The 13,064-nt window shown below is 37.2% G+C and overlaps 1 protein-coding gene across 1 annotated transcript; it reads left to right on the top strand.

The window, feature by feature from the left end:
• Positions 1-3,881: 3,881 nt before the first annotated feature.
• On the top strand, positions 3,882-11,854 carry LOC131108095 (myelin and lymphocyte protein-like). Its single transcript, XM_058058862.2, has 4 exons — positions 3,882-4,126; positions 9,628-9,792; positions 10,317-10,490; positions 10,845-11,854. Exons 1-4 carry the CDS (start codon positions 4,040-4,042, stop codon positions 10,917-10,919), a joined length of 501 nt encoding a protein of 166 aa, XP_057914845.2. The 5' UTR covers positions 3,882-4,039; the 3' UTR covers positions 10,920-11,854.
• The last annotated feature ends 1,210 nt before the right edge of the window (positions 11,855-13,064 follow it).

Here is a 13,064-nt window from a genome sequence, read left to right as displayed (position 1 = left end):
CTATTTAAGGAGGTTTTCTGTGTTAATAATTAGTCTCAGTCTGTTTATAGGCTGGTATAAAAGAAGCCAGGCGGTGCATGGGAACCACATTCAGTCGAGTGGAACAGTTTGTCTGGTTTGGACTAGTGCAGTTACTAGCGGTGTAGTTAACCCTTAGATGCATAAGTGGGTCAAAAATGACCCGGTTAGGTTGTTTTCTTGAAATATCTTTGTAATGACATTTTTTTATCATTTCATATTCCAGGTATTTCTCAAAAAACATGTTTTGATATCATGCCATAGACATTTTTAACTTACCTTTTATACATTTTAAGAATTTTTTGTTTTTGTGTTACTACCCCAACCTTCCATAAGTGGGTCAAAAATGACCTGGTCAGGTTGTTTTTTTTTTTTTTTAAATATCTTCATAATGAAAATTTTTATCATTTCATATTCCAGGTATTCCCCAAAAAACATGTTTTTGATGTCATGTCATTCACATTTTTAACTTACCTTTTATAGATTTTAAGAAATTTTTGTTTTTGTGTTACTACCCCAACCTTCCGTAAGTGGGTCAAAAATGACCCGGTCAGGTTGTTTTCTTGAAATATATTCGTAATGAAAATTTTTTATCATTTCATATTCCAGGTATTCCTCAAAAACATGTTTTTGATATCATGCCATTCACATTTTTAACTTACCTTTTATACATTTGAAGAAATTTTTGTTTTTGTGTTACTACCCCAACCTTCCATAAGTGGGTCAAAAATTACCCATTCAGGTTGTTTTCTTGAAATATCTTCGTAATGAAAATTTATTTATCATTTCATATTCCAGGTATTCCGCAAAAAACATGTTTTTGATATCATGCCATTCACATTTTTAACATTTTAAGAAATTTTTGTTTTTGTGTTACTACCCCAACCTTCCATAAAGTGGGTCAAAAATGACCGGCATGCATTTTTTATGGAATCCAATAGGAACCTTTGATTCTTATCCTAAATATAATCCTAAATATCATACAAGTGATTATTCCTAACCAAAATGGCAAAATTGGCATAAAAACGCATTGATTCTAGTATGGGTCATTTTTTTACCCACTTGTGGAAGAGTGTAGGGTCCAGTCACTCATGCATCTAAGGGTTAAAATAATATTAACTCAAGGAAAATTCTGCTATGTCGTTACAGTGATCATGGAAAATGATCACCGATAGTTAAGCAGGTCCACTTTGAACAGCATGTTACCAAATATGGTTTGCTGCCTATTGCCTAAAAAGCAACAGATTAAAAAAGGCTTTTTTTGTATCTGTTGACTTTTTTTCCTACAGGTAAATCCCTTTGTTTGTTCACAACAAAGAATGCAAACATGAGCATTTATTATTGTTCCTTTTTGCACATTTGTCACAATGCCGTGTGAAAACAACTTGTTCGACTCTCTCCTAAAGGACTAAAGGCGTGCACGCAAAGGGTTCAAGTGTGCGTACACACACTCACCTGAATCTTTTAGCGTCTAGGCGCTGTGTTTGCTGCCAAATAATAATATAGGCCCATCCAGTATTTCCACATTCCAGTAACCATTACTGTGGTGATGCTGGTCCCCTGGAGACCAGGGGACACACAGTCGCCTTGTGCGGTTTGTGTCACGGGTCACCTATTGAGACATCAAACATAACAGACACAAAAAGAAAGACAATCAGTGAGGAAGAGCCGTGGATGTGCAGTTTAGAAACATACATTTTACCAACATTGTTTTTGTCTATGCGGTGCGTTCATGTTAATTGTGGGCTACTTTAACAATGCGGGTGAAATGAATGTGGGTCATTACAGCGACTGCACAAAGACAGAAGAAGGAGCTCTTTGTGGTCTTACCAGAACAGGAAGTGGCCTCTTTGGAGCTGAAAAGACAATCCTACTAGCTGTAGGAAAACACACATACATGTGAAAAAGTGTTTGCCCCCTTCCTGATTTCTTAATTTTGTACATTTGTCACATTTACAGTTTCAGATGATCAAACAAATTTAGATATTAACTTGCAATGAGTCTCATCTTTGCAGAATTGTTGTCATTCAGGCACATTCAAGGTTTTTTAGCATGAAGCGCCTTTTAAAGGTCACAGCATCTCCATAGGATTCAGGTCACTTTTATTTTCCTTAAGACATTCCTAGGTGGACTTGCTGGTGTGTTTTGGATCATTGTCCTGCTGCAGAACCCAAGGTGGTTTCAGCTGGACATTCTCCTTCAGGATTTTTTTTGGTAGACAGGAGAATTCATGATTCAATTAATCACAAGTCTTCCAGGTCCTGAAGTAGCAAAACAACCCAAGATCATCACACTACCACCACCATATTTTACTGTTGGTATGATGTTCTTATTCTGAAATTGGGTCACCTTCCATGAAGTAAAAGTAAAATTTTTCTTGGGGATCATTAAAGTGTTGTCTGGCAAAATTGAGATGAGACTTAATGTTATTTTTCCAATCACTTTTTCACACACGGCCATGTAGGTTTGATTTTTTTTTTCTACCTTAATAATAAAAAACTTCATTTTGTGTTCAGTTGTGTTGTCATTGACTAATATTTAAATTTGTTTGATGATCTGAAATATTTAAGTGTGACAAAATAAGAAATCAGGAAGGGGAAAACAATTTTTCACACCACTCTACATATCTATAAATATTTTTTATATTTCTAATGATGTATATTTTGGTTATAGGAAATTCTATTTACTATCCAGAGTAAATGAGTCAACATGGACATCATCGTCCAAATAGATGGCAACGCCATAACTGTGTCAATGCCCTGCAATGTGTCCAGTGGGTCAAAAAATTCGCCCACCCCTGATTTAGCCTTTCCACATAGAAAATAAATAAAACACATACCCATTGCTCATACTAGTCTGTATTATTCATTCATTTGGTGCAAAAAAAAGTAACACTAAATACTCAACAAACGGTTTTGTTTACTGTGCAGCCATCTTAATCCTTCGTCATGGAAACCATGTTTGGAAGCAAACACAAACACAAAACAAGGCTAGATTCCACTAACTTAGATCACACAGTGAAAATGCCATGGGTGGAAATCCTCTTCATAACAGAAGTCAACTTCTATGGCTAGTTTGTTTCAACAGATATAACCGTCTAATTGTATAAATATATATACGTATATATATATATGATATCTTCAGATGATGATACTACACTTACACTCAGTATGTCAATAAAATGTGCCTCAGTCGAGGGCAGGCCTCCGCTAAGGGCAAACTGTTGCTAAAGAGCCTTCCTCGAGGAGCCGAACACGTGTCCCGATACTTCTGCCCATGTATTTTAACATCTGCAAGGCTTGAAGACTCACATTTTTAATGTTTTCTATAAGCGGAAAAAACACAATGAGTAGATAATTTATTTAATTTTATTTTTTTATATTAATACATTTATATTTATAATTATTTGTATTCATTTTATAAATATAATTTATTATTAATAATTTATAATATTCATATATTGGTAATTAGTATTATTTAATAATAATTAATAATTTAATAATAAAAATAAATACATATTTAATGTCTGTTTATCTTGCTATATTTATAATTCATATATTTAATTTACGTATTTGTTGAATTTTGTTCCTAAATTCCTCACTTCCTTATTGATAATAAAATAATGGATGTTTATGATTAGTACTGTGAATACAAAGCCTGTGTGCCTTTATTTTTGGCACAGTCGTCCATGTTTTTATTTTCCAAAGCGCAGCTAAACCACCCCATCAACTTGCTGCAACGTTCCCACTTCAACTTCACCAACGCCCCACATGGACTCTTCCCAATTTGCTTCACAATCGCTTTTGTGTATATATGTAAACAGCCTCTTTGCCTTTAATAGACACTCTACAAACACACACACACACTCACACAGGATGGAAAGGTGGAGTGGAGGAGGACAGATGGAGGCAGGTGCAGGAGGCGGCCTTTAAAAAGCAAATTAAACAGCAAGTGCATGTCACTCTGGAGGACATAACACTTAAAACACACACACACACACACATAAAAAGTGTTTGGGACTATGGCTTCCACCACGTCGGGTGATGTTCTGCCCACAGGCTTCAGGATCTTCACCACCATTCCTGACTTGTTCTTCATCCCAGAGTTTGTGAGTTGCTTTCAACTGAATCATAAATGAGCATCGACTCGATCTCGAATATTATAGCTATAGCTAATGATATAGCTATAGTGGCGAGTTGCTGTTCTATCGGTCAAGTCAACTGTAACGGGGAATTTTGAATTGGAGAACTCAATTTTTTTTTTCTTATGACTACTTTTTTGATTTTCATACTGCTATGCTAAAACAAGGATCCCGGCCCGTCTTTTTATTTGCAAAAATATTTGTTACTTGGTTCTTTCTTTAAAAAAAAAAAAAAAACAGTATTTAAATGTTTTGTTGTTAATTTTGATTTCAGAGTATATTAATTTGCAATTATTGGCATTAAAAAACTAATTGAAACAAGTAATCAAGAATTATTTTCCCTTCCAGTTTTGATTTTTACTTTTTTTATTTTTAATTATTCACATTTTTTTAACTGTGTTAAACAGAGATGTTTCCATTCATCATTAATGTATACTTTTTTTTTTTTACAATGCATTTACTATGTGCATGGAATTATTAGTTTTTTAAATTATTTTTCTAATATTTTCAATGAACTTTGAAGTTTTGTTATTATTATTTTTATTTGAATCATTGTAATTTTTTTCAATTATTTATATTTTTTTTACTGCTTTATACTGCTATGCGAGGTAATGCCTACTTCGGGCTAACCGGCGCTAAGACTATTTTCAGTTTCAAAATACGTAATAACTTAATAATTATCATGATATGTTATTACAGTACATAGATTTTGAATTTTACATTATAATTCAATGTATGTGTTATTTTAAATAATGTAATTAGTATATAATACTACTTTTATTATTTAAGATAAACGTTGGCCGGAGGGCATGGCAACCAGTTCATGCTGACCAGTGAGTCCATCGCCATAGCAACAACAACAAAACAGTACATGAGTCAGCAACACCCAAAGAAATGTGACTGATATGAATATGAATGAATTGATATGAATTTCAGGCATATATGTGTAAACTTTAACTTGAGCTGGCACATATTGACGCCATGTCATATTCCTACTTAGACAAACATGACATATGCCTGAACAAACTTAATTAAAAGGCAAACCCGCCGGGTTGGAGCCGACTTGTGTCTGCACCAATACTGGGACAAGGGTATAGAAAATGTTTTCGTTTCGATTTATGGAATTATTTATTTTTTTATAAATAAAATGTATTTTATTTTTATTTTATTTATTTGTCTAATTAGTAGGGATGTCTGATATTGTTGTTTTTTTTTTTTTGCCAAATAACGATATGCCGATATTGTCCAACTTTCAATTTCCGATATCAGCCAATAACATGACATAGTATCTCCTGTGGTGGAATGAGCACATACTATGTATTCTATACAGTATTTTTTTAAATATTGTTTTTCATGATCGGGAAAAAATCCAATACCAATATCACATTATTATGCCGATATCGGGCCAATAATTATCGGTCCCGGACATCCCTGCTAGTTAGGTTTGTGGTTGTTAACACAGCTAATTGCTATGATGTGATGATATGTCACAATCGGAGACCACATTCATTACAATTTGAGTCCTATAGGAGAATACTTTTTCCGAGTTTTCTTTCTTAATAGTCACACTTCCTGGTTCCTTTCGTGCCCATTCTGATATTTAAAAGATAAGACGACTTAAATGAATTTCTATGAAAAAACTTCTTCGATTTTCCTGCAGCAAAAAATACCATTATTGTTCCTTATGGAGATTAAATCAGTTTGATTGCAGTGGAAAAAACAAGCTTTGGTTGGCTTAGAGATGGAAGAGAGGCGTAAATCGAAACCGGGTATCTATGGGCTCGTTTTACTCTAAGCTTAATGAAGCATTCCGTGGAATAACCTGCTGCTCTGGTTTTGGGAGAAGTTCACTGTCTCACACAAGAAGAAGAAGTAGTAGTGTCCAGCGAGGCCAAAGATGGGGACATTATGGAGCAATATTTGCATGGGTGGCGGTTTTAGACGCTGACAAAGCAAATAAATGGAAAAGAAATGTAAAGAAGGATTGCACTGAAACTCTTAGAAGAGGTTTCAAACTACTGTAGTTGTTCACATGGCTGACTTTAATGCCATATCTACAGTATTTTTTAGCAGTGATGGATGTACATGATCAAATCTAACAATACATGAATGTTTTTACACTTCAACTGTTTGCAAACACTCCAGTCCAATGTTTGATTAATGCGGCATTTGTAGTTGAATAGAACTGAATGAACGGAACACTTTTGTCCGAGTATTAGTCACTTAAGTCAATATGTTTGCTTTTATGAATCATTTTCTTTTTCAGACACAATATATATGTGCTGTGTACCACCTGCTATATTATTATTATTATTGTGCCTCCGAAAAGATCAAAGCATGAGTGGTAGTATTCTACAACGTATTCCACCGGACAAAAGAAGGTCATAGTCGCACGACCTTGCAGTGTTTTGTTATTTTTTGTTTGTGTTACTAGCTGAGATGCGGTCGTCCTGATTTTGGTCGTCAACAGCAGTCGTGTACGGTGGCTACTATGAACGCAGTTTGTAACACCTCTCGTCTTATGTTTATTGGCCTGCAGTTCATCGCTATCTAGTATCAAGAACATACTGTACGTCAGCCTGACGGTTATTTGCTATCATTCGCTTTGCTACTCGTGTTAGTTGCTTAGCGCTGATGTGGTAAGCTAAAGTTGACTCCTTCTTACAAGGCATATCACCAAATTTAAATTTCCCAACAACTCCCACATGCTCCTCCAATTTCATACCCGTATCTTCTCTCCGCTCGTCACCTTGCCCTCCCGACTACAATGCTAGCCTATTCGCTGATGCTAATCAAGCCCAAAAACAATGACAGCCAATCAATGTCTACTTCAGGGTCTGACTGACCATTGTTTTCCAACCCGGACAACTCAAACCCAAGAAGCCAAAAGCATGCATAAACAGTAAAGTAGCGACATAAAAAATAAACATTATACATTTTATGTATAATGAATTTATGTTTTTCGCATACGCCAATAACAAACGAGCAGTGAGTCAAAAATGGCCCCCAAGATTTAATACATTATTTCTACTGACAGTAATCATTCATTCATTCATTTTCCACCACTTTTCCTCACGAGGGTCACGGGGGGTGCTGGAGCCTATCCCAGCCATCTTCGGGCATGAGGCGGGGTGCACCTATGGACAATTTGGAGTCGCAAATTAACCTAGCATGTTTTTGGAATGTGGGAGAAAACCCATGCATGCACGGGAAGAACATGCAAACTCCACACAGAGATGGCCGAGGGTGGAATTGAACCCTTGTCTCCTAGCTGTGAGGTCTGCATGCTAACCACTCGACCACCGTGCCGCCCCTGACAGTAATCAGTTTGAGCAAATTTCTTCACTACAAACCAGAATAAGTCAGGAAGTCAAATGGAATGTTTCATCTTTGAGAACTTGGGCGTGCTCTGCAGCTTGGTGACCCATACAAAAACTGCACAGAATCTTGCAAGAAGTATTGGCGGCATCCGTTTGAAGCGACAGCTTGTTTGCGCAGCTGATAGAAAGCCTACTTTTACTGCACTGGTGGTCTCTTCACGCCTCGTTTGAGTGCATTCTTACACTGTGCTTGAACTGATGAAGCAGAACACTGCAACAGTTACTGATTTACCCTTTAGATGGAAGCTCTTTGATCGATTCCACGGTTGGGAAATGTACTTCATATTCCTGTATGGCAATATATCTAAGTCTACAGTTGAATGTATGGCATATACTGTAGTTAACAGTGTGCAGCAAAAGCATAATAATAAGGGGGATGCAATGTATAAGTCAAGTTAAAAATGGGCCAATTGATTAAGAACACAATCTTTATAATGGGGAATTTCTCTGAAAAAAACAGGATAATGTGCCTCCTTTTCCACACCCTGTCCGTCAGCCTAATATCACCTAATATCGCACTTTGTTCGCATACTTCCGTATTCTCTCTCTTCCATGCCATACTTCACTCTGTTCCATTCATTTGCGGCAGTCGGCGATCCTGTTCTTAACTCAATAATCCTTGGTCAATACTTCGCCCTCCTGGCCACACCTTCTACCCTAACTTCATGTGTTTTGGTGAAAAGTTCGACATACTTATCATATCAGATGTGTGACATTTTGCTTCTGTTGCCACTCGAAGTGAGGAAACAAGGCCAAATCTCACTGTCATCCATGTTAAAGGTGTCTTCATTTTTGGTAAAAAAAAAAAAAAAAATCTCTAATTTCCACTTTTTTTTTTTACGTCACTCTCTTGCGGCCATTTTTCAAAGCACATGAATACGTTGCCCAAAGCCTCTACCCGGTAATTTTTAGTCATTATCTCAAACCTTTTGGCTGTGAGAAGCATTTCTTTGACGTTTGATTTGCCTTGTCACTGCCAAAATGGCCGACACCAGGTGTGGCCCATTACTCATTGTGTTTCACTCCCCCCTCCCCCCCACAAGAAACTCCTCATTAACGCATTGATTCAGTCCCTCCCTTCTGCTAAATGTGACCCCCCGTATCTTTATTTAACCAGGTATTAAGACGTCACACACAAAATACAATCTTGCTACAGCAGTGGCGATGCTAGCTATTAGCATGTTAGCAGGGACTTTTATTAGGATTCTGCCAAAATCCAAATAGTTGGCAGTTATGACTTGACATACAAAGAAGCTGGTTTAATATTTATCTTATACTTACATTTTACACTCACTGTGCATTGAGGCCGGAAATGTTCCCATGTTATCACTATCTATCCACACAGATTGCTAGCATGCTAGCAGTGACATTCAAAAACAGTTTGAAACAGTTTAAGACAGTTTCTACATACAAATATGATGTAATTCATAGTCCTTATCTTATAGTTATGTTATTTCGGGGCAACATATATTATATATCGGTTTTGGGCAGCCGTGTAGGCTTCAGAAAGAACAAAACTTGTACGACACTAAGCAAAGTGTAAAATGCCGCCTTGGTTCCCTGACGAGCTGATTGGATGAATGCAGGGTCACATGACATACTCTTGTTCACTGTACCAACAATGGTGTATTTCTATGTGCAGTCGAGCTTTTCTCCACAGGATTATGTTAATTTATTGTGTTACAGCACGATGTGTTCATGTTTACTTTCTCCCAAGGCTCTTTGTTTGTCAAAGGAGGAAGGATGATGACTAAAAAAAAAACCAAACAAACCAAGATTGGCTGTTGTCATTTGCTGGTGTTGTCATCTTAAAGGGCCACTACCCCAATTTCACACAGTGTGAATAACAATAATAACTTAAGCATAAACTCGGTTTAATTCATTGATTGTAAACTGGGTCTGAAAATGCAAATAAGCATCGCTATTTAGCGCACGTCATTAACAGCTGTGGCTGTCAGCGACCTCCTGATGTATTTTTAAAACAACTTGAAGCTTTTTATAATGAGAGCATTTACGGTATATAACATGGTATCACTTGCACCAGTGTTCAATACATGACCCTAACCTGTGTGACTCCACCCCCCGCAGGTGTTTGGAGGTCTGGTGTGGATCCTGGTAGCGTCCACTCATGTCTTGCCGGACCACCCTCTGGGCTGGGTAATGTTCGTGTCCGTCTACTGCTTCGTCTTCACAACGCTGTGGTTCTTCATCTTCCTCTGTGGAGCCAACCAGAGCAGCATCTGGCCCGCCCTGGTGAGATACACCCGCTGTATGCTGATTGGCCGGGTGGATACACAGTCAACTGTCAATCAATGCATTGCTCAGCAAAAGTGACAGAATTTGAAATCAGAATTTGGACTAAAATTTCAGGGAAAATATGGCGTAAAAATTAACAAATAGCTTTGATTTTTTTCAACTGTTGTGCGAGTGGTTAGCGTGCAGGCCTCACAGCTAAGAGACCCGAGTTCGATTCCACCCTCGGTCATCTCTGTGTGGAGTTTGCATTTTCTACCCGTGCGTGCGTGGGTTTTCTCCGGTTTCCTCCCACATTCCAAAAACATGCTAGGTTAATTGGCGACTCCAAATTGTCCATAGGTATGAATGTGAGTGTGAATGGTTGTTTGTCTATATGTCCCCTGTGATTGGCTGGCGACCAGTCCAGGGTGTACCCCGCCTCTGACAGCTGGGATAGGCTCCAGCACCCCTCACGACCCCTCGTGAGGATAAGCGGTAGAAAATGAATGAATGAATGTTGTGCTGTTCCTTCCTTCCTACAGGATGTTGGCTACCATTTCTTGGCGGTGGTCTTCTACCTGAGTGCCTCCGTGGATTTGGCCTACATTACGGTGCTCAAAGGGTGGGGGGTTAACATTGACTCCTCGGGCACCGTGGCCGTGGTACCCCTGACTGGTGACCTTCTCAAATTCTACAGGCTGGACATCGCTGCTGTGGTGAGACCTACAGTATTTGCTACCGGAGCCTTCATAATCCAAGTCAATAATACACAAACACACAACATAATAACAATGTGTGGCATTACAGAACTGTTGATAAATACTATTATTATTAACCCTTTATCTTCAAATACATTAGCTCTGAACAATTCCTTTACACTAATCACTAAATAATTCACTTTATAAGGTTATTTTATCATTTGATTCTTGAATATGAGCATTTGACAATACAATACAAACAGTATAAGCTAATGTATGCTACTTCAAGAAGAGTAAACCAACTGTAAACAACCTGAACATCAATAACCCACCAATATTATTATTAATTAATGTTACCAATTGTGTTTCCAGGTGATGTCCTACGTGGCCACACTTCTCTACTTCCTGCACGCCATTTTCTCAGCCATCCGATGGAGGAAGGCCTAGACACTCCACCGCCCTTAAAAACAAACAAATGTCAAACCAAGTGGGCCAGTCTCGTGATCTAAACGACTCACTCCTCACCCTTTATATATATTTTTTTTATTGTTATTGTTTGTTTCTTTGTTTACCATTGGCACGCGCTTACAGGCAAGACGAGTTAGAGTAGTCACACGACTGAATGAGCAACAAACGAACAGGTTTTTGACCCAGGTCACATGTCTAAGGAAAGGGACTTTTACTAATCTTATTTGACAACAGTACACCCCGTTATATGTACCCAGTAAATGGAGAAAAATAGATTGACGCACCCATAAAAAGCGCTATACATACTTATTTTTGACACTCTAAGCCCTGTAATATGCCTTGAACAGTTGTTAAACACATTTTAAATTCAGTTTTACACATGAACTCATTCAATGCCGGACATTTTTGATGATCTTGGCTGATTTTTCATGTTCCGTGGCTATATACTGTAGGTATGGTACATGCCAAAAGAAAAGATAGACTCTCATCTTTCAGTAGAAAAAGAAAGTTTGTTTCTATCTTTTTTCATTCTTTAGTAATCAGCAGTAGAACATAGGTAAGATTCAATAAAAAACGAAAAAAGGCTTTTTGTGAAAAGACGCATTTCAAGCATAATTTGAAAAAAAATGTAGTCATAAAAAATTTAGCTAAAATATATATTTTTAAAAAACTACACCACAACATAACACAAAAAACAGTTGTTTTACATTAAAGTAACTATTAATCGACAAATATAACACCATGAACTCGTTACAATTTTCACATTTGGAACTGAACTTTGTGTCTGCATGTCGGTTGCAATGCAGCCTGTATTTCTATGGGAAAGTTGCAGGCCGAGTTCTTATAAAATGCACTTCTGCCACCTTGTGGCCGTTTTTCTGGCTTAAAACCGCCCCATACATGCTGTCTTCTATTTTGGAGTTGCGCAAAAAAGTGAATGTAGTGAATGAGTTAATAATCAATTCCAGGCATACAGTATTGTACGTTTAAAACGTGCATTTACATAACATCACGTTTTGTCAGAGCACCTTCCTGCTGGAAAATGTTGAGTGAACTGACTTGTGAGACAGCGCCCTCTGCTGTATTCACAGCTGTAGCACTGTGTTTCACCTGCAGATAGCGCCATCAAAACATTACCATAAAAAATGACATATTTCCAACTTTAAAGCAGCACACTGGACATACAGTACATGGAGTGTGTTGCACATACACATGCACAAAAGCACTAGTTTAATGTATGTTTAAACATGGATCGATCATTGTGTGAAGTGTCCCCCTACTTTTTTGATAATAGTCAAATAGAGTTACTAAGAAATCTATACATTATTTTCTTTTGTTAAACTTAATGATGTCACTGTTTGGACGAGAAATAAACATCATGTTGAGCAGGGATTACTTGGCTTACTTTGTTGGTGGTTGACATTTGGACAAAGGCGAGTGACATTATTACGCATCGAAGAGCTCCTCAAACCTCAAACGTGGTCAGAATTTCATTCACGCTTTCTTTGTGTTTACGAAAGCTTTTTATTATTCGTTCACTTATTTTTTTTCCTGCTTTTAGCTTTCCTTCTCAAAGAGGATCACTTTAAATGAGTGATGATTGTTTTTGTTATTTGTCTGCAAATGTCCACATGTATATACAGTACTTGATGATTTCACCTCACTGATATATTTGCAATCTACAATGTGAAATAAAACAAGTAGACTAGAAAACTGGTGTTTGCAGACTTTGTATTTATCACTCAAAACTATGTGAAATTTATTTTTAAAAATGGAACCAAATGTTATAATTGTGTTTTAGTTAAGCTACTAGCAAACAATCACCATTACTGTATTGTTTTCCTTGTGTGGATGGAAACACATTGTGAACAATTTCCAATGGCTTTAGCAAATATTTATTCACTTACTTTAACATGCGTACTGTATGTCTGGTGTTTGTGCTCCAGGCAAAGTTTTTACTGTGCAGTCCTGTGACCAAAACAAGTGTAATATTACATAACCCAAAGCTCTTCAATAAAAAAAAATTGGGTTGGGAACATCATCATGCATGAATTATAATATGCCTGCACCTGTTGATCTGTTGATTCAGTTAGGGTCATGACCGGTCTTGTTGTGGTGCATTTA

This window comes from Doryrhamphus excisus, linkage group LG20, assembly GCF_037039965.1.
Source record: "Doryrhamphus excisus strain RoL-2023G ecotype Guam linkage group LG20, RoL_Dexc_Guam_v1.1, whole genome shotgun sequence".
Taxonomy (NCBI): Eukaryota; Metazoa; Chordata; class Actinopteri; order Syngnathiformes; family Syngnathidae; genus Doryrhamphus; species Doryrhamphus excisus.
This window is presented reverse-complemented; position numbering and strand designations above follow the sequence as displayed.